This window comes from Panthera pardus, unplaced genomic scaffold (genome assembly GCF_024362965.1).
Source record: "Panthera pardus isolate Hobbes unplaced genomic scaffold, ASM2436296v1 HiC_scaffold_10, whole genome shotgun sequence".
Taxonomy (NCBI): Eukaryota; Metazoa; Chordata; class Mammalia; order Carnivora; family Felidae; genus Panthera; species Panthera pardus.
The window spans coordinates 62,775,829-62,794,671 of NW_026526655.1; the positions used below are offsets into that span (position 1 = coordinate 62,775,829).

The following is an 18,843-nucleotide window of genomic DNA, read 5'->3' on the forward strand; positions in this document are numbered from 1 at the left end:
AGCGGAACCCGTCCGCGGGGCCGCTGTTGCAGCTCGGAGCGGGGCCGCCGGGCAGCGGACACGGCCGCGCGTGCGTGGCAGCGCTTCCGGCCCCGGTCCAGGCGCGAGCAGTCTCCCGGAGCGCCCTGACGCGGCGCGAGGAGCGTTGTGTTGACTCCGGGCTGCAGCCGCTGCGGGTCTCCGAGGGGCCCGAGATCGGCTCGGTATAACCTGCGGGCGGATCGGAGGCTGGCCCCAGGCTCCGCCTGCCGCTGGCGCTGAAAGGAAAGCTTGAACAGCCTGGGCTGGGTGTGCGCTTTGCTCCCCGCCTCCACAGTCCAGCCCCGGCCTGCGGCGATGAAAAAAGGCGTGGGGGTGGGCGTGGGGGTGGGCGTGGGGCCGGGGATAGATGGGGGGGCGAGATGCAGGTTAAATGGGTTTCTCCTGCAGATCCAGTGCCGGTAAATCCTGCGACCCCACACTTTAAAAAAAAAAAAAATGAAGAAATTAAGGCTTAAGGAACTAGAAAGTCGCCTGCAACAAGTGGATGGATTCGAAAAGCCCAAGCTACTTCTAGAACAGTATCCTACCAGGCCGCACATTGCAGGTAGGGCGGCTGGTGACCAGGTCTTTGCTTCCCAGGGTTAGTCCCGTCTACTTACTCCATAATGAAAATGGAAGTTATTTGAATACAAAGAACGTCTAGAGGAATTCTGCTCTGAGATTGCATAGCACGTTAGAGAGGACTATTTTGACACTGCAGCTAAAGACAGCCCCCCCCTTTATTGTTTTACTGTTTAGTTTTCTGCACACCCCTTAACACTGTCAGACATCATTTTAATGTTTGTTTCTGTCTTTATACCATAAACTCCTTGAGGGTAAAGAATTTCTCGGTCGTGTTCACACAATGAATGAATACTAGGGTTGGTAGCCAAAGAACTGAGTTTAACAAATCCAGAATAGATGCTATAAGGATGAGGATGAGTTTCAATTTTTAATGACCCAGAATCATCAGTGTTAATGTAAGAGATTGATATTGGGAGTACAGGAGAAAACAGGAAAAAATATTCATATTTAGTAAATCTATTACCAGAGTCACTGAGGAGTCTTAGGAAAATTAATTTGGGAATCCCTGCCAGCTCCAACATAGTTCTGTTTCTAAGCAGTCAATGAAAATCAAGGAAAATACATGCATACCTGCACTTAACTCCAAAGTATTGTCAGAACTCCAAGCAAACTGGCACAAAACTGTGTCTGGGTTAAGACCTATTTTCTCAATTTAGATGACTTTTTTTTTTTTTTTTTTTGAGAGAGAGAGAGAGAGAGAGACAGAGTATGAGTGGGAGAGGAGCAGAGAGAGAGGGAGACAGCACAGAGCCTGATGTGGGGCTCAAATTCACAAACTGTGAGATCATGACCTGAGTTGAAGTTGGACACTAAACCAACTGAGCCACCCAGGTGCTCCTAGATGACTTCTTTAATGTATTCTGGCTGTAGGGTTTCTTAGTGAAGTCTAATTTTTTTTAATCCATGTTTCATACCCATGGTGCACCATGCACGTGGATGTACTAATTCTTTGAGATACCAGCTCGAAGTCACTAACACCTGCAGCAGTAATTGGGACAGCAGTCAGACTGCAGTATCCCTCTAATTGTGTTTTTCATAAAACCCCTGGATCCTAGGGCATCAGTGATGGCCAGTAATTCTTGCTGGGTTCAGATATCCACAGGGAGATATCAGTGGTGTTACTCACGCTTAACTTTTAGTATATATCCCACATCTTTGTGTATTTGAAAGATTGCTTTCTGATCTCAGCAGCTTCCGCTGTGCTCCTCAGTTCTCTTATTAGTTCTCATTAGTAGATATGCATATATATCTGTAGATCATGAGAATATGTGTCTAAAAGCTATATTGTGGATATAGGACTTCTCCTTTCCCATTCTATCTTGAACTTAGGGTACCTGTGTTCTAGTAACAAACTTGTTGCCAAGAAGTTCTGTGCCATTTTAATGTTAATGTTGTTCAATATTAGTGGCTCCCAGACTTACAGATTTCACAGATCAGTAAAATTTCAAAACAGTTTGGAGACTGACACAGGGTTGCCAGGTTGATATTTTGACAAAGACATTTTTTAAACTTATTTACATTTCAACATCAAATAAAGAACTAATGTATATGTGTGTATGGCAATGTTTTGAACAGGCTGAGGAAAAAACATTTTAACCTTATTTTTCTATTTTATTTTGAGTTTTGTCATTCCTGGCATTGTCAGCAGAGTAGTTTTTGGGAGCCACTGGTGTGCATTATTGTTCTTTATATGTTTTTAAAAATAATCTGGAACACCATTTGGGGAAGAATAATGCAAAACAAGAAATTATGTTAGTCATTTACATGAATTGGATTTTGGTCATCAACTTGCTCTTATTTCCTAATATGTTTTTTATCTTTTAGCGTGTATGCTCTATACAATCCATAATACATATGATGACATTGAAAATAAAGTGGTTGCAGATCTAGGATGTGGTTGTGGAGTTCTTAGCATCGGAACTGCAATGTTAGGAGCTGGGTAGGTGATCCTGTATGTAATGTTTGGGTATAGGATGGCCTTAATAAGAAACATAAGTAGAATTAACTGATTTATGAGACTCTACAGTATGAGATGAGGGGAGCAAGAATCTGATACTGAGTACATTATGAATGAGCAGAACAACAACAAAAAAATTAAAACACAAAATGGTTAACAGCAGCTATCAGATGCCTCCCTTATACACATCTCAGTTTCCAACCCTTGCCAGGTGGGGAAATCATGCTGTTGAAAGGCAATACTCACTCTTACTTTGCCAGTTGGGTTAAAAAAGTATATGGTTTTGATTTTGTCATTGTTTTGACTTGGGAGCTATAAGTAGTCACTCTTTGTGTTTTGTATTATAGGCTGTGTGTTGGATTTGACATAGATGAAGATGCATTGGAAATATTTAATAGGAATGTGGAGGAGTTTGAGTTAACAAATGTTGACATGGTTCAGTGTGATGTGTGCTCATTATCTAAAAGAATGTCCAAGTCATTTGATACAGTAATTATGAATCCTCCCTTTGGGACCAAAAATAATAAAGGTTAGTAACAAGAATCATGTGTACTGCTGTATTTGTAGAAAAGCAAGTTTTAAAAGTCATTTTCTTATTGATTGGGCTAAATGATTTTATCACTATTCATTAAATAAACCATCTCTTACCTATGTAATTAGTACAATTTCAGTTAAAAAAATTTTTTTAAATGTGTATTTATTTTTGAAGGAGAGAGTGTGAGTTGGGGGAAGGGCAGAGAGAGAGACACACACACACACAATCTGAAGCAGGCTCCAGGCTCTGAGTTGTCAGCAGAGTCCAACGCGGGGCTCGAACTCATAAACCGCAAGATCATGACCTGAGCTGAAGTCAGATGCTCAACTGACTGAGCCACCCAGGCGTCCCATACAATTTGAATTTTTTAATGCATGGCTAGGGAATCGAATTTTTCGATCTTTGTTTTCATCTATTTGTACTAAGTGAATAGTCTTTTTATTCATTTACTATTTATACTGTGCTTTCAAGAATGACTTACCTAACCCTTATGAATGATTATAATAATCCTGTAAAGGCTGTTATACTTTTTTAAAAATTTTTTAATGTTGATTTATTTTTGAGAGAGAGTCAGAGTGCAAGCAGGGGAGGAGCAGAGAGCAGGAGATACAGAATTCGAAGCAGGCTCCAGGCTCTGAGCTCTCAGCACAGAGCCCAATGTGGGGCTCAAACTCATGAACCATGAGATCATGACGTAGCCAAAGGCGGACACTTAACCAACTGAGCCACCCAGGCACCCCAAGGCTGTTATGCTTCTAAAAACCTCTTTTTGATGCCTTAACACATGAGGGTTTCAACATGTATCCATTAGTAACAGTGACGGACTCTGGCTATTTATTTTGTGTATGCTTTGGGCAAGGAGGGTAGGAAGTTGGTAAGAAGATATGAAAAGTTTTCCCTCCAGCCCCCATCTGATTCTGATTACTATTGTTCCTGTTCTCTTCTTCCTTGAAAGCTGTTAATTTGGAATATTAAAAGTTTTACTTTAGCCTTATTTAACCAAGATAGTATAATTCTGGTTTTATTCTATCAACTTTAAAAGATATTTAGATATTTTACTTATTTGTATCCTGTCTTTTTGAAGGAACAATTTGAAGTGTCTTTTGGAATTTGGAAAAAAAAAGTTTTTAATACCTGGTAGTCATTTAATCTTTTATTTTGATAACAGATATATAATGTAAACAGGAGCTTTTTCTATCTTAACAGGGACAGATATGGCATTTCTGAAGACTGCTTTGGAAATGGCAAGAACAGCAGTGTACTCTTTACACAAATCCTCCACTAGAGATGTAAGTTCAAATCATCATGATATTGTCAATTTAAAATTCATGACAGTGTTTTTAAGGATTTGTTGTGAATACTAATTACCAAGGTATCTATTTCTCCTGACCTTTATAAACATCTGGCACTTAGAAACTGAATTTTCCCTTTAAGTAGCTAGCATTTGTGATTAGCTTTCTCCCAGCCTTACATAACTTCTTTTGCCACAGATTTGCTCAGGCAGGAACTGGTACCAGGAAAGAGACTTAAGAAGTGTGGTATAACTACAGTTATAATATGTCCTAGTTAGCTAAGTCCTGGTACTCCCATTGTCCTTTTGTGTGCATGAGGGAGGCAGTAAGACCTGATTTTTAAGAACACTGAGCCTGGAGCTAAACTGATTTGAATTCAGAACCTACCTCTTCCATTCTTCTTCTTGCCAGCATGTAACATATGGGAGTATGTAAGATGTATTCTAGAACACTGGGTATATTATCTATCAATATAACATAGTGATCAAGGACACAGACTGTAGAGCCAGACTGCCGAGGTTCATATCCAGACTATGGTTTCCCTGTGTTATCCTGGTCAAAGTACTTGAATTTAGCTTTCTTGGTCAAAGTACTTGAATTCAGCTTTACCACCTATACTACTGTACTCACTGCTACACTTACAGTATTGAAATGGCTTGGTTTCTTATTTTCAAAATACTACCCATCCAGTTGAAAAAATTTTAAGGGTCTAATGAAATATAAAAGCTTGAAAACTCAATATGAAATATTAGCAGTAAAGCAATTTTCAAAAACTTATTTTAAAAATCAGCTCACATTAACATGTTATCTTCAGCATATTCAAAAGAAAGCTACAGAATGGAAAATCAAGATAGATATTATTGCAGGTAAGACAATTTTTTAAGTTTTTCACAAAACAAATCTAAATCCTAATTATTTAAGGACAATATATATCAGCCCAACCAGATTTTGTATATAGATGCTGAGAAAAGATATCATAGAACATGTTTTCAGTTTAGCAAAATTCAGTTTAGGTGATGGGTAATGGAAATGAAGTAACAGGTAATGGGTTGGAAATGAAGCAAAGGCAGGGTAGAGTGTTTGGCTAAAACTGTCTCAATTTATGCATTTTACTGAAAATTTATAATAGCACCCAACTATTTGGTCACACCGGGCTCAGAACAATATATAGCATCGTAGTGACTTAAGATCTTGGGCTTGGAGTGGGTCAGACCTGTGTGAAATCCATTCATGGAAAATACCACCAGATTATGCCTCATTACTTTTTTTTTTTAATTAAAATTTTAATGTTTGTTTACTTTTGAGAGAGAGCACGCACATGCACAAGCAGAGGAGGGGCAGAGAGAGAGGGAGACACAGAATCCGAAGTAGGCTCCAGGCTGAGCTGTCAGCACAGAGCCCTACTGGGCGTGTAAACTGTGAAATCACGAGCTGATGTCAGATGCTTAACCAAACGAGCCACCGAGGCTCCCCGATTACTTTTCTATTTCAATTTTCTAATTGTCCCTGAAGTCAAAGAACATTAAGTTTTTTTCTTTTAGTGGGGGATAGGATGTAATCATCCACACTGTAAATGTTTGATACATTTTTATTAATAAATTGGGTAATATTCACAAACATCAAAATGGGCAGAACCTGTAACTAGGAGCTAACTGTAAATCCAAATAATTTGGAAGGCCTGAAATAAGAATACAATAGGGGAAATATCTTTATTTGATAATATACTGTCCAGGATTAGCACTGTGGTAACTAGATCAGGTATTATTAATAATAATTAGTAATGTAATTATACAGTCTTCCTATTTACCCAATACTGTCATTCTATACCTAGTTTAAGGTATTAGAATATGCAACCTGGAGCACCTTAAAACAATTCCACATATACCAAACCACTGCCTTGCTACTCCAAATGTCCTCAGACCATACTATTGACATCACTTGGGAGAGGAGTCTTGCATAATTCTAGGGTCCACCCAGACTTACTGAAATACACATTTCAAAAAGATTTGATTTGAAGATGATTGACTGCACATTAAAATTTGAGAGCTGTAGCCTATAGAGTTAGAATTTATGTTGGGAAACGTGAAGAATAGGCTGTCTCATTGCCATCCCTCTAAAAGTGTTAAGTTTGGAGAACCTACGTTATTTCTTAGATTATGAAAAATGGATTTTCATTTGAGAGCTTAGTAGGAAAATAATTACTTACTACCAATACTAAAATCCAGAGAAGAAATTAAAAAATAAGCATGATTATGATCGCCAGCTATAGATTATTAGGAAATTAAAAATAGAAAGGTACTATCTCTTTTGTTCAACCATTTTGGTTTTTAATGTTTATTCATTTTTGAGAAAGAGTGCTAACGGGGAGGGGTGGAGAAAGAGGAAGACAGAATCTGAAGCAGGCTCCAGGCTCTGAGCTGAGAGCGCATAGCCCAAGATGGGGCTCAGACCCACAAACCATAGATCATGACCTGAGCTAAAGTCGGACACTTAACCGACTGAGCCACCCAAGCACCCCAACTGTTCCCTTTCACACTCTTCCCCATAACCTCAAATTATGGTATAAATGACCAAAATAACAAAAATGCCAACCTCAGTTAGCCATAGCTAATCTCAGGGAAATAGCAAGTCAAATGTTCTCCTTACCAGGGTTAATTTAAGTACTTCCTTAATTTTTTGAATGTATGTATATATATGTCAGGGGTGGTAAATGTTTAGAAATGTAATTTTTATTCTTAGATGACTTTTGTTTTATAGAGTTGCGATATGACCTGCCAGCATCATACAAATTTCATAAAAAGAAATCAGTAAGTCTCTTGATTCTGGCTTATCTACATTCAGTACTGAAGAACTTTTCAATGAGTGTTTCCAGTGTTAACAAGTTGCCAGAGTACATACAGAAAGCCAGCAGGAGATAGAATAATTATCTATGGGAAAACAGCTAATATTCTGGTTTAAGTAAATTCTTTCTCATATGCTTTAGACACAAAAAAAAAACTAGGTTTTTGCTTTTTTATATAGTACATATTTTATTAGTTTGTACTAATACATTCTCATATTACAAAGGCAATTTACTGGAAAGATCTTTTGATATTTAAATCATTTGAAATAACACAAACAGAACTATACATTAAAAAAAAAAATCCTCATTTGTATAACAAAAAAGACAAGTTAAACAACAAAAAACTTTCCTTTCTTACAGGTGGATATTGAAGTGGACCTAATTCGGTTTTCTTTTTAAAAGCGTCTAAAGACAAAAGCAGCTTAAAACCTAATTAAAATGAATAAAAATTTTTTTTTACTAAACTACTGGTCTCCAGCACCATTTTCTGTTTTCTGTTGTTTTAATGCAGGTTCCTCTTCTTTGTCTGTTTCTTCTCTTGCTCTTTTTGCTGGTCCTACACAATAACAGAATTTTTGTTATGTTCACTATATAGGCATTACTCTATTTTAATACTGAGCATAATTATCAAAAATAGTTCTGTTTAAAAACAACTTCCCAACACCAATGAGAAGGCTTTTCCTTTAGTACAGATCTTCTGCTCTCTAAACTTATCTTCCAAACATCTTTTGTTTTCTACTTGTAAAACAGGATAACTTGTGTAAAATCACTGTCTAAGAATGTCACTATACAGAAGTTGAAAAACCCACATTGCTGTCCTTTCCCACAAATAATTTCTCATGAAAGTACCAAAGGACTTAGAAAAACTTACCGGATGCACCATTTTGATCGTGTTCATCATCACTATCAAATTTTGTTTTCTTGCCCTGAAACTGTACTTTTCCTTTAGCCGACCCAGTCTGGGCAGCTTTATTTCCCTTTCCCTTTCCTTTAAATCTGCGACCTATAGAAACATAATGAGAAATCCATTAAGAAATATTTTAAATCTCTTGTCAGCGTCTCTGAACAAGCAAATGAGTTAAAATAACCAATGGTCAAAGACAAATCGGAACTAATGACCTTTTGACTTCCATTTGTTTAGAGATTCTTGTTGATCTTCTATGATTTTTTTCAATGCTTCTTTTTCCACATCTCCTTCTAGTACTTCCCACGTCACTTCTTTGTTCCTTAATTGTAGGTTACCATTATTTGCATCTTTGGCTTTATCCAGTGCTTCCTTAGCTTTTTCTTTAAAAAGAATTATCCCCTATACCAAAGACAGACAATGAAAGCCACACCCTTAAGGTTTTTTTTAGATCCGTAGTTAATTCCTTTGTCGAGTTATTTTTCCTACCTTGCAAATCTTCAATGCCATTACCAATTTCAATGAATTTTACTAAACTTCAGGAAGGAAGTTACTACAAAACTCATAGTCACTAATATCAACAGTTATTCATAGTATAATTCAGAAAATATCAGACATCACATCCAGTGATGGCAGTAACAAAATGGAAAGTAAATGAATAAGTAAAAACTATTTCATAAACACATTAATTAAAAAATTATTTTATTTCTACTAATGTTGTCTTCTAAAAGATAAGTTTCGGGGCACCTGGGTGGCAGGTTCAAAGCCTGGAGCCTGCTTCAGATTCTGTGTCTCCCTCTCTCTGACCCTCCCCCACTCATGCTCTGTCCCCCACTCTCTAAAGAAGTAAACATTTAAAAACTAAATAAAAAATAAAAGTTTCTATGGATTTTTAAACTGATTGCTAAAAAGCACATGAATGTTTCCAAACCTCTTTTGCTCCTCTGACAAAGTCTATCCATTTTATTTCACCATGACTTGAGAAAAGGATGTGCAAATCCTCTCTACAGGTCTGATCATCTAACTCCCCTGAAAACTTCAGCAAGCAGCCAATCTTCTCTTCTAGAGATTTCTATAAAAACATACAAAGCAACAAAGAAGTTTCTTAAAAGCAACCACAAACAGCTTAAACCACTCTATACCTAATACATGGAAAAGGCTATAAGTTAAAATGCTATTTTGAAGTAGTTTAACAGTGCATTTTCCTATGTCATCCCTTGTTCCACAACAGCTTGATTTTAACTTAATTTCTTCAACAAGTAATATTTACTTAGGTATATATGTTAATAAATAAATCTAGTTATTAAGTTACTTCTCTGGATAAATCATGATTTTAGGCAATATTACTGGGCTATGACTTTTGTACTGTAACAACTATAGACATGCCTCAAAAAGTCCTCGCTTTTTAGTCTCATAAATTTGAATTAATGATTTCTTTGGATACCAATAATACATACTTACCATTTCAGCATGTTCTGCTAACTTTTGTTTTTCTTCTTGCTCTCTACAAAAGAAATGTTAGTTAGAACGTTTCCTTTTACTGCACGAAAAAATTAAATCCTGATAAAGTTAACCTCAATCACGATCATACACTGCTTAGTAATCAAAGCCAGTCCGTAAGTTTTCTGATTGTTCAAGGCTGGAATGCAACACAATGTGGCCCCCAGATTATCAAGGCAGCTTAAGATCTCAATGTTTCACTAGCAAAAGAAAAATCTACTGCTACTCATTTCAGAACTCATCATCAAGCGCCACTTCCCAGAACCATTAACTCTATCCCTGTTAAACCTTTAAGGAATTAAAATGACTGGCTCAACGTACTTACTGTTTAGCTCGTAATTTAGCTTCCACTTTATTTTGCTTTCTTTCTTCATTTTTTTTTGCAAAGTAATCTTCCCTAAAGAACACAAAATATAGGGACTGAGTTCATGAGAACAAAGATAAGATGCAAATTATTTTGAGTGATTTAAGCACAGGAAGGAATGTTACATTTTCTATCAACATAATTACCTAAAAATTCAAAAGATGTCAAGGAAGTTACTTATTTTAATAGCTTTACTAAAAACCAATTCATATTCCATAAAACTTACAACTTTTAAAAGTCTACAACTCAATTTTTTTTTTTTGTATATTCAGAATTGCACAACCATCACTACCATCTAATCTCAGAGCAAAAAGAAACCCAATACCATAATAATCTCACACTGGTTTTCTCATTCATGTGTAGGAAAAAAAAGTAAACTAGAAGTTATGTAAATTCTTTAATGTTTCATAGAATTTTCTACAGTGTTACTTTCACAAAAGGAGAAAATTCTACAATCTCTGAAACCCAAGAATAAGATCTATTATGAAAATTACATTAAACAATACTTTTGAGGGTTAACACTGATTGCACGATTCATCAGTTTTCTCTAAGTCCATCAGATTTAGCACATGGCATTTGAAGGACTGCGTAATGAGAAAGTAGGGGACAATGGCCTAACTTTACCACAAAACGCTCTGGTTTGTCCCAATTTTTGACACATACACACACACTAAAGAATGTGGTCCAGAGCACCTGGGTGGCTCAGTAGGTTAAACCTCTGACTCCTGATTTCGGCTCAAATCATGATCTCAGACTGAGCCCCGTATTAGGCTCATCCTGAGTAAGGAGCCTGCTTCAGATCCTCCCTCTCCCTGCGTCCCTCGTCCTCCCCTGTGTGGGCACTCTCTCTCAAAAACAAAAACATGATCCAAATCCATATTAAATAGTCCTTTGTACTAACAAATATAGATATGTATAGACTATGAGAACTAAGAACAGACTGGAAATTGTACAGGGATTGATTCTCTAACCACACCAAAAGCCCAAATTTTACTATCTAACTTGATTATACGTTTTAGATGCAAAATAAGTACTAAAACTTAATCTTTATTAACTGCTAACAGTGAAAAGGTACTAAAAAACACTTAAGGTCTCAAAGGACTAGTAGTTTCCACTGAGCAAATGTCAAGTATTTATCAAGGAATGCCCAAAGATACTAAAAATATTGTCCTTACAGGAGATGCTATTCCAAATTCTATATGCCAATGTGTCAACTCCATATAACTAAGCAGCCAAAAGAAACATCAGCATAAAGACTTACTTGAAAAGTATTAGCAAGTCTGTGTCTTTATACTTCTGTCCAGGGGTGTCAACAAACTTCTTAGCAGATTCAATACTCTCAAACACAACAAATATTGATCCCTATGAAAAGGGGAAGAAAACCCTTTTTAAAAAGGTATGTCCCATATATTTTTCAACTAGATTAAGTCTGTTAATATCATACAACTGTACCTTAAATGCTTTGTGCAATGTTCTTCTCATCTGAATATTTAGTACTTGACCTTTATCTTCTAACCATTCTTTTATGTCATCAAGGGTTGCATCAGTTGGGAAGCCTTTCTGTGAAGAGTAGAAAGAAATGGACAAATGACTTCTCAGGTAAACAATTTATCAGAAATTCTGACTCATTCTGTCTTGAAACCAAGCCAAGGATACACATATCCATCTCCCTCTGTCCCTTAAATGTTTAACAACAGCTCTAGTTAAGAGCCACTGTACTCCAGTGCAATAAAAGTGACTAATTTAGAATTTGCTTCAAAATAATCTACTTGGGACAGAGATAAAACAAGATTAATTGTGTGTTAATAACTGAAGTTGGATAATGGTACATTATACAGTCAATCTACCTTTGTAGGTCTGACATTTTCCAGGAAAAAAAAATCTACTTAAAAAAATTAAGATGCTAAAGAAAATTACTATCAAGATTGGCTATTGATAAATAAGATGTTGATAGGCACTGGGTGCTTACAACATGCCCAAGATTTTGTACAATGGTATATAAGGGTTTTTTTCATTTAATTCTCATAATAGTTCTATAAAGTAAAAAATATTCTCCTCGTTTATGAAGATAAGGCTTAGACAGGTTAGGAACATTGCTCAGGAACACACAGTAAATGGTAAAGCTATGATTCCTGAGTCCTTATCCTTATCCACTCTACCAAATGGTTTTTCTAAATAAGATATATTTAAGATATAATTAAGTGCGTTGTTAAAGGCCTACTTACAATATACACAGATCTGTTTTTTACATCATTCTTATATTCATCAGTCACTTCAGGGAGGGGTTTGCTTGGAGATCTTCTGATTTTAGTTTTATCTTCACTTATTTCCATGAGTTCAGCCTTTGATTTGCTCAATGCTTCTACTATCACATTAAAGTCTGTTGTTAGACGGTTTAACCTGAAGAATATATATAAAAGGATCATAAAACTTCATAGTAGCACTTGTTAACAGAAAACTCTAAAGATGATTTTAAAAAGGTTTTTACCTATTGAATTTTATCATTATCTCCAAAGGTACCCAGCCTTCATCCAGTTTAATCTGTTCCTTTAAAAATTTGTCCCGTGGCAAATTGAAGTCACCAAAATAATACTGCAAGATAATTACATTATATTTCAGAGCACTGTATAATATTGACTCCAATTCTGAAACTGTTTTTTTTTAATTACCATTACATCACCATGTTCTAGTCTTTAAAAATACATGTCATAACTTAAGAAGCAATAAACATTGTCTCCCAAATATACTATAATGAAACACTTACAATACATATTAAAAAGATAAAACCAAAAATTTATTACTGAAACAATGTAATTAGCAGATATGTGAATAGACTATCAAGTCTTTAAAAACATAGTTAAGGATTTAGTATATGAGAAGCCTCTTGTTTCAAATCAGTGTGTGAAGAACAGATTGTTAAATAAAAAGAACTGGAATAAACTGATTAATCTCTCTAATTTTTAAAAGTTAAAAAAAATAGGCAAGTGTTTATTTAAGCATAAAAACACTATTTCTCAGTATAAAAGCAAAAAAGACAAGAAAACTATACATGGAAAGACCCAGGTATGACTACTTGGAATGCCAAAAGTAACTAAAAAGTAAAAGACAAAGAAGTTTGTTAATAATTCTTATAAATCAAGGGTGAAGAAAAAACTCTGAAAACCCTAATAGAAAAATGGGTAAAGGACATCAAAAAATTACTAAGAATGTAATATAAACATATAAAAGTTCAACCTCATTATTAATCAAAGAAATGGAATTTAAAGCAATTAAATAACACTTTTCACCTAACAAACTGGCCAAAATTCTAAAAACAGGAATACCTAGTACTGTCCTGAACACAGACAAATGGTCATGCAAGTGGAGATGTAAACTGGCAATAAGTATCAAAGGTTTTAAAAAATGTGTATAACACTTGAGCTGGAACATCTCCTTATCAGTGAACATATTTACCAAGATTTATATATAAAGATACTCATCACAGAACTCTTACAGCTAAAAAAAAATAGAAATACCCTACGTCAAACAGGGGACTGGGTAAATAACTGAGGACACAAAACTTTACTCCCCCAAAATGCATCCATGTGTGATGGGGAAAGGGAAGGAAATAAGAATTATGTTAGTGTGAGCACTGACCACAAAGTATGAAGGGGTATTCATTAGGTTTTTAACTTTGATTAGTGCAAGAGAACAGAATTTGAGAGGTGGCAGATTGTGGAAGGGACATTATTAACTCTGTCTATACACATCTTTGTACTTTCTAAATGATAAACTGAAGTTTGTAATTTTTCTTCACAAAATATAATGAAATTAGTACAAAAACTTGTAGCACAGGATATTTTAAATGGCAGAGAAGTGCAACTTAAAAAGTTCTGAGAATTGCAAAAACCACCAAATAATATGATCTGAAATTCCTTGGTAAGAACAGAAAACATTAAGAGATAATTTCCCACAGAGCCATTATGGACACTGAAAAGCTTCAATTTAAATATAATACCTAAGTTGAAAAAAATGCTGACTGAAAATAGACACTCCCTCTCTCTCTGCCCCTCCCCTGCTCTTGCTCTCTCCCTCTCAAAAATAAACATTAAAAAAAAAATAGACACTCTGTTAAAAGTTGTAACAGCCCAGAACTTAGCTTAATTGGGCGGACAAATCTAGGACCTTCAAATAGATAAAGTGTTATTTAACAGAGAAGTTGCTTTACAAAGAATTTTTACTTTTATTATGTGCCAGGAACTCTTCTGAATGTTTTACATTTTATTAGCTAATGTAATCTTCACAACAACCTTAGGAGGAGGAGGGTACTATTATCCTCACTTTATAAACTGGGGAAGGAAAACAAAAAAGTAACATTAGTCTATAATGTTACCTTTTGAAAGGTTTGCAGGTCTTGGATTTCATAAACTGATTTCACTAATACAAAACTCTACACTATTGTGAGTTCATCTAATTCCAAGTATCAAAGACAAACCAGATGTTTAATACTCTACACGAAATGTTTAATAGCTCAGCATAGTGAAATTAAATGTTCCTTCTGTATTTGTTTTGAGGCTCTACATTTCCTTTCAAAGAAAGAGCGCATTTTTGCAATTTAATATCACAAGAATCCTACCTCAATTTGATGACAGATTTTGGCCTCGAGAGCAGCCATTTTTTCATTATCACCATTTTCAGCCATTGTGGCTATCTGCAAATTTTCCCAAATTGGCATAAAGAGGTTATTATTTTTTTTACATACCACTCAAGACTAGAAGAATGTTTTAAAGTTATCAATTATTTTCTAAAAAATCAACAATTTTTAATTTCAGTTTCAATTTCTCTACTCAATTCTCAAATTTCAACAAAAGAATGTTGGAATAAATGATGGAACATTGAAAAGGATAGATAATCTGCAACCCTTTCAGTAAATCACGTTTCCATCTCTATAACAAAGCAAGTAGTTATCTTCACTTAGCTGATCAAGAAAGCACTGGGCAAAAACTCCATTCAACTACTTACCAACCATTTCCAGCTTTAAGCAGATCACCATCTGTCAGTATATTTCGATCCATCTCAGTTCTATTTGTTTGGCGTGGGTTGCACGTCTTTTAAAATTACTCACAGCTGACTTACCAAAAACTTTTCAGCGAAGATTAAGTATCATAATGATACTTGAAAAAATCAAATATTACCATCAGGGTTAGATTAAAATCTGTATGTTAAGGAACACGTGATAATTTAAGAATCTGGGGGCACTAAAATAATGTTAAGCTGGGGGTATGCCCCCGAATTCACCAATATATTGGTTAGCCTTACAGCCAGTTTCCTGTTTCACTTCCCTGACGTTGGCATTGAAGGAAAAAGGTTGTGAGGCTGGTTTGCTAGGGAGCACAAACCAACTTTTCTGACTTCAAATGACTTGCCTCCAGTGCTCTATTAAACCACCCAGTCATCCACATTTACAAAAATATATTTGCAAGAACTCATAAGGATAGATGCCACTAGCTGACTCTAGTGAACTATCTTTGGTACACTTCTTCAAGTTATCGCTTTTCACACTGTAACTGCTATGCAGTAATCTGGATGCACACTGGAAGCTCCTATAATAGGTATTTGTATGGTGCCATTCCACTACAAAATTTGCTCGATCTTATGCATTGTTTGCCGACCACAACCTACATTCCTAAATTATTACCATGATCTAGGGTCCCTTACAAAGCAAAGGATGAAACAGAAAAGAACTGTTCCGTCGTTACAAGACTTCTTTGGCCTACCCAATTTCGAAACTTCCGTTTCACGAGATAATGTACAACTAGAAGTGAAATATTACCTACACTTTCTCACTTCGCACAGAATCCTTGACGTGAGTGAACGAGGGACACTAAAGACCCTAGAGAGGTGACGCTAGAGGAACACCTGCGGCCCCCATTCCCCGACCTCCAGTTGGTCCCACGGGATCCAAGGGCGCCTCCGGCGATTCACCACAGCCAACCACCTCAGAAACTGAAAACACTGCCCGAAACGTCCACCTTCGGCGACACCGAAACACGGAGAAGATAGGAAGTCGAAGACGCAGTGGGAATGCCGGCAGCCTCCATCCAAAGAACCCGCCTGAGTCCAGTCCCAAAGCAACCACTGGCCCGCTCCGACCCCAGCACGTGCGGGAAACCCCGGTTCCTGCATTCCTCTAGGGCCAGCTCTGCACCTCGCCGGGGCCCGCGCCGCTCCGCGGCCAGCCCAGCGCGCCGCCTCGGGCTGCGGCCCACGCGGCGCTCGCCCGGAACATGCGGACCAAAGTAGTGGACGCACCCGGCGTGAGGCAGAAAGGAAAGGGAATGCGCCGCAGCCACGCAAAGCATATCCTTTTGTACTTCTCTTTTGCCACCCTGAGTTGCTCACCTTTAAGGTCCCGGTCCCACAGAGCCACGCCACAAAAACACTAACAGCGACAACAACGTCTCCACTTCCCAGCGCCGCCGGCTGGCCTACCGCGCGTAAGGAAGATGGGGGCCTTCCCGGCAGCCCTCGCGGCCCAAGTGGGCGGAGCTTCGGGCGGCTGGAGCCAGCGCCGCGTAAGGAGTATGCGCGCCGGCCGTGGGCTCCCACGGCCCGCGAAGTCCCGCCCCCTCGCCAAGGAGATTGGTTTGAAGTGTCCTGCAGGGTGGTGGAGAGTGTTAGGGTAAATATATATTAAGTATTTCTAGACCGGGTTTGTATCTCCGGTACTTACTTCGGCGCTTCATGCGTATGAAGTTTTGGCTTTTTTTCAGATTATACTTCTCAAAAAATTTGTTTTACTTGATCCGTATATATATCTAAACTTTATCGCGTTGTGATAGTTCTCAAAAAAATGGCAAGTGAAATTTTTAAAAATCAGGGATTCAGGAATCTTAAGGTTGAGAAAACAACAGAGCAGAGCGTTTAGGAGCTGGGAATCTGTAATCCGATTGCCTGCGCTCAAGTAATGCCTCTCCTTGTTTACAGACTTTTTCGTTGGGCAATTTACTCAGCTTCTCTGTTCCTCATGTATCAAGTGGGGCCAATGATAAATATTACCTACTTCATACAGTTGTGAGCATTAAACGTGATACAACATGTTCCTTACTGGGAACTGCTTGGCATATAGTAGGAGGAGCAGGTGACGTTAATTTAAAACAAAAAACGTAATTTTAGAAGACCAAGATGCCATCTAATGCAGAAATCTATTACCTCTGCTAGAACTCTTTTCTATTAGTATACTTTTTGCACGATAATATAGTCACTAACGGAGTTTTTTTCTTGTGAAGTAATCTTTATTTTCCCCTCAGTTTTCTTGAAAATTTGAGATCCCTAAGTGATCTCAGGGCTTTTTGGCAGTCCCAAAATAGATCAAATATATTTATTTGGGGGGGAAAATGCAGTTACAGATTCAATCCAGACATTGCATCAAGACGATGAGAAAAAAATTAGGTATACTCAGGTAATTTTAATTCAAATTAATCAGGTTCTCTTTTATTCACTCATCAAGTTCAGTACTTATCTAGTCTCTACTTTCTGCCAGACTTAATTAAAAAGTTAATTTTCTTTTTTGATCAAGTCAGTGAGAATTTAGGTATTTAACAAAACACATCAAATATGTGTCAAAGTACTCTCACTCATCCATTCAGCAAACTGTTTTATTACATACCTACTAATGTCCTGGTATGGAGCTTAGCACTGGGAATAAAAAGACCAGACTCTGCCTAGAAACAGTGGCACCTAAACAAATGTAACTGCTCCTTTATGCCCTATAGTGTCTGGGTAGAACTGCAGGTACAGTCTACTTCGAGAAACCACGTTTACTGCGGGACATTTATTTAGTGTTCCTATTGGGTCCCTAGTCCTTTAGTCTCTCTCTCCCCTCCCCTCCCGCTTCTGTCTCTGTTCTTCCCTTTCTCTCCCTACCCCCTCCCTCCCCTTCCCTCTCTCTTCCAGAGGCCAAGCTTCCTGGCTACACAGCTGCAAGCTTCATTTTTTCAGAAAAAGCACCGTGAAGACTTTCTTGCTAATATCCACCTCTTTCATAGCTTAACTTTATAGGATAATATACTAAAAGACCATCTCTTGGTACCTACATTGACATAGATGAAATTCATACACACAATGCTGAGTTAAAGAAAAAAAAAAAACTTTTAGAAGAAATCTAAAATGCCACTTACAGTGGCATTCAACACATACAATGGAATTTAGCCTTAAAAAGGAAGGGTATTCTGTCGTATGCTACAGCATGGATGAACCCGAGGACATTGTGCTAAGTGAAATAAGCCACTCATAAAAACACAAATATTATAGGATTCCACTTAAATGAGATACTTAGAGTAGTCAAAGTCATAAAGACAGGAAGCTTAATAGTGATTGCCAGGGAATGGAGGAGGGGAGAATGGAGAGTTACTGTTTAATGGGTACGGAGTTTCAGTTTTACATGATGGAAGAATTATGGAGATAGATGGTGGTGATGGCTTCGCAATATGAATGTGTTTAATGCCATTGAACTGTACACTTCAAAGTGGTTAAGATAGTGTTAAACAACAAAAATTTGTTGCCTGTACAAGGCTGATGTTACAAACTGTATCAGAGTCCCAGCAGGAAAAAGTGATATACTCAACTTGGGTAATTTCAAGAGTTTAATAAACCACTTTCTACAAAATTGTAGGCAGGGCATAAATAAACTGAGGGATAAGGCAGTATCCTGGGACTAGTAACAATGAAGGTTCTTTTACCATCCCAAGGGCTGACTGAATAAAACAAGGAAGTGGTGACAAAGAGGACTGTTTGGAGAGGGCCCTCACAAGAGGCATCCAACTCATGCCAACACATCAGGGAAGGAGCCAGGGAAATAAAGG

The 18,843-nt window shown here is 37.3% G+C and overlaps 2 protein-coding genes across 6 annotated transcripts; one reads left to right on the forward strand and one right to left on the reverse strand.

Moving 5' to 3' along the window:
- The first annotated feature begins 89 nt into the window (after window positions 1–89).
- METTL5 (methyltransferase 5, N6-adenosine) lies at window positions 90–7,696 on the forward strand. Of its 5 annotated transcripts, none has more exons than XM_019459061.2 (8): window positions 90–203; window positions 430–586; window positions 2,431–2,545; window positions 2,911–3,092; window positions 4,305–4,387; window positions 5,205–5,256; window positions 7,148–7,197; window positions 7,593–7,696. In XM_019459061.2, exons 2-8 carry the CDS (start codon window positions 478–480, stop codon window positions 7,629–7,631), a joined length of 630 nt encoding a protein of 209 aa, XP_019314606.1. In that variant the 5' UTR covers window positions 90–203; window positions 430–477; the 3' UTR covers window positions 7,632–7,696. The 5 variants fall into 5 exon arrangements, with proteins under 5 accessions (XP_019314606.1, XP_019314625.2, XP_019314634.2 ...); XM_053907828.1 differs by having other exon boundaries at window positions 176–288; XM_019459080.2 differs by lacking the exon at window positions 7,148–7,197.
- Window positions 7,393–16,512, reverse strand: SSB (small RNA binding exonuclease protection factor La). The gene is made up of 12 exons (XM_019459030.2): window positions 16,382–16,512; window positions 14,616–14,690; window positions 12,489–12,592; window positions 12,226–12,400; window positions 11,453–11,560; window positions 11,262–11,362; window positions 9,962–10,033; window positions 9,598–9,640; window positions 9,068–9,208; window positions 8,352–8,538; window positions 8,104–8,235; window positions 7,393–7,788 (listed from the first exon to the last, which is right to left on the reverse strand). Exons 2-12 carry the CDS (start codon window positions 14,679–14,681, stop codon window positions 7,697–7,699), a joined length of 1,221 nt encoding a protein of 406 aa, XP_019314575.1. The 5' UTR covers window positions 14,682–14,690; window positions 16,382–16,512; the 3' UTR covers window positions 7,393–7,696.
- Window positions 16,513–18,843: the final 2,331 nt, after the last annotated feature.

What these genes read in the sequence shown, in the direction of transcription:
- METTL5 (XM_019459061.2), top strand. Translation starts at nt 478, where the DNA reads ATGAAGAAATTAAGGCTTAAGGAACTAGAAAGTCGCCTGCAACAAGTG. An exon ending in TGGGACCAAAAATAATAAAG is followed by an intron (nt 3,093 to 4,304) that starts GTTAGTAACAAG and finishes CTATCTTAACAG; the next exon opens with GGACAGATATGGCATTTCTG. An exon ending in AATTTCATAAAAAGAAATCA is followed by an intron (nt 7,198 to 7,592) that starts GTAAGTCTCTTG and finishes CCTTTCTTACAG; the next exon opens with GTGGATATTGAAGTGGACCT.
- SSB (XM_019459030.2), bottom strand. Translation starts at nt 14,681, where the DNA reads ATGGCTGAAAATGGTGATAATGAAAAAATGGCTGCTCTCGAGGCCAAA. An exon ending in GCTAAATTACGAGCTAAACA is followed by an intron (nt 9,641 to 9,961) that starts GTAAGTACGTTG and finishes TTTCTTTTGTAG; the next exon opens with AGAGCAAGAAGAAAAACAAA. An exon ending in CGATCAAAATGGTGCATCCG is followed by an intron (nt 7,789 to 8,103) that starts GTAAGTTTTTCT and finishes GTTATTGTGTAG; the next exon opens with GACCAGCAAAAAGAGCAAGA.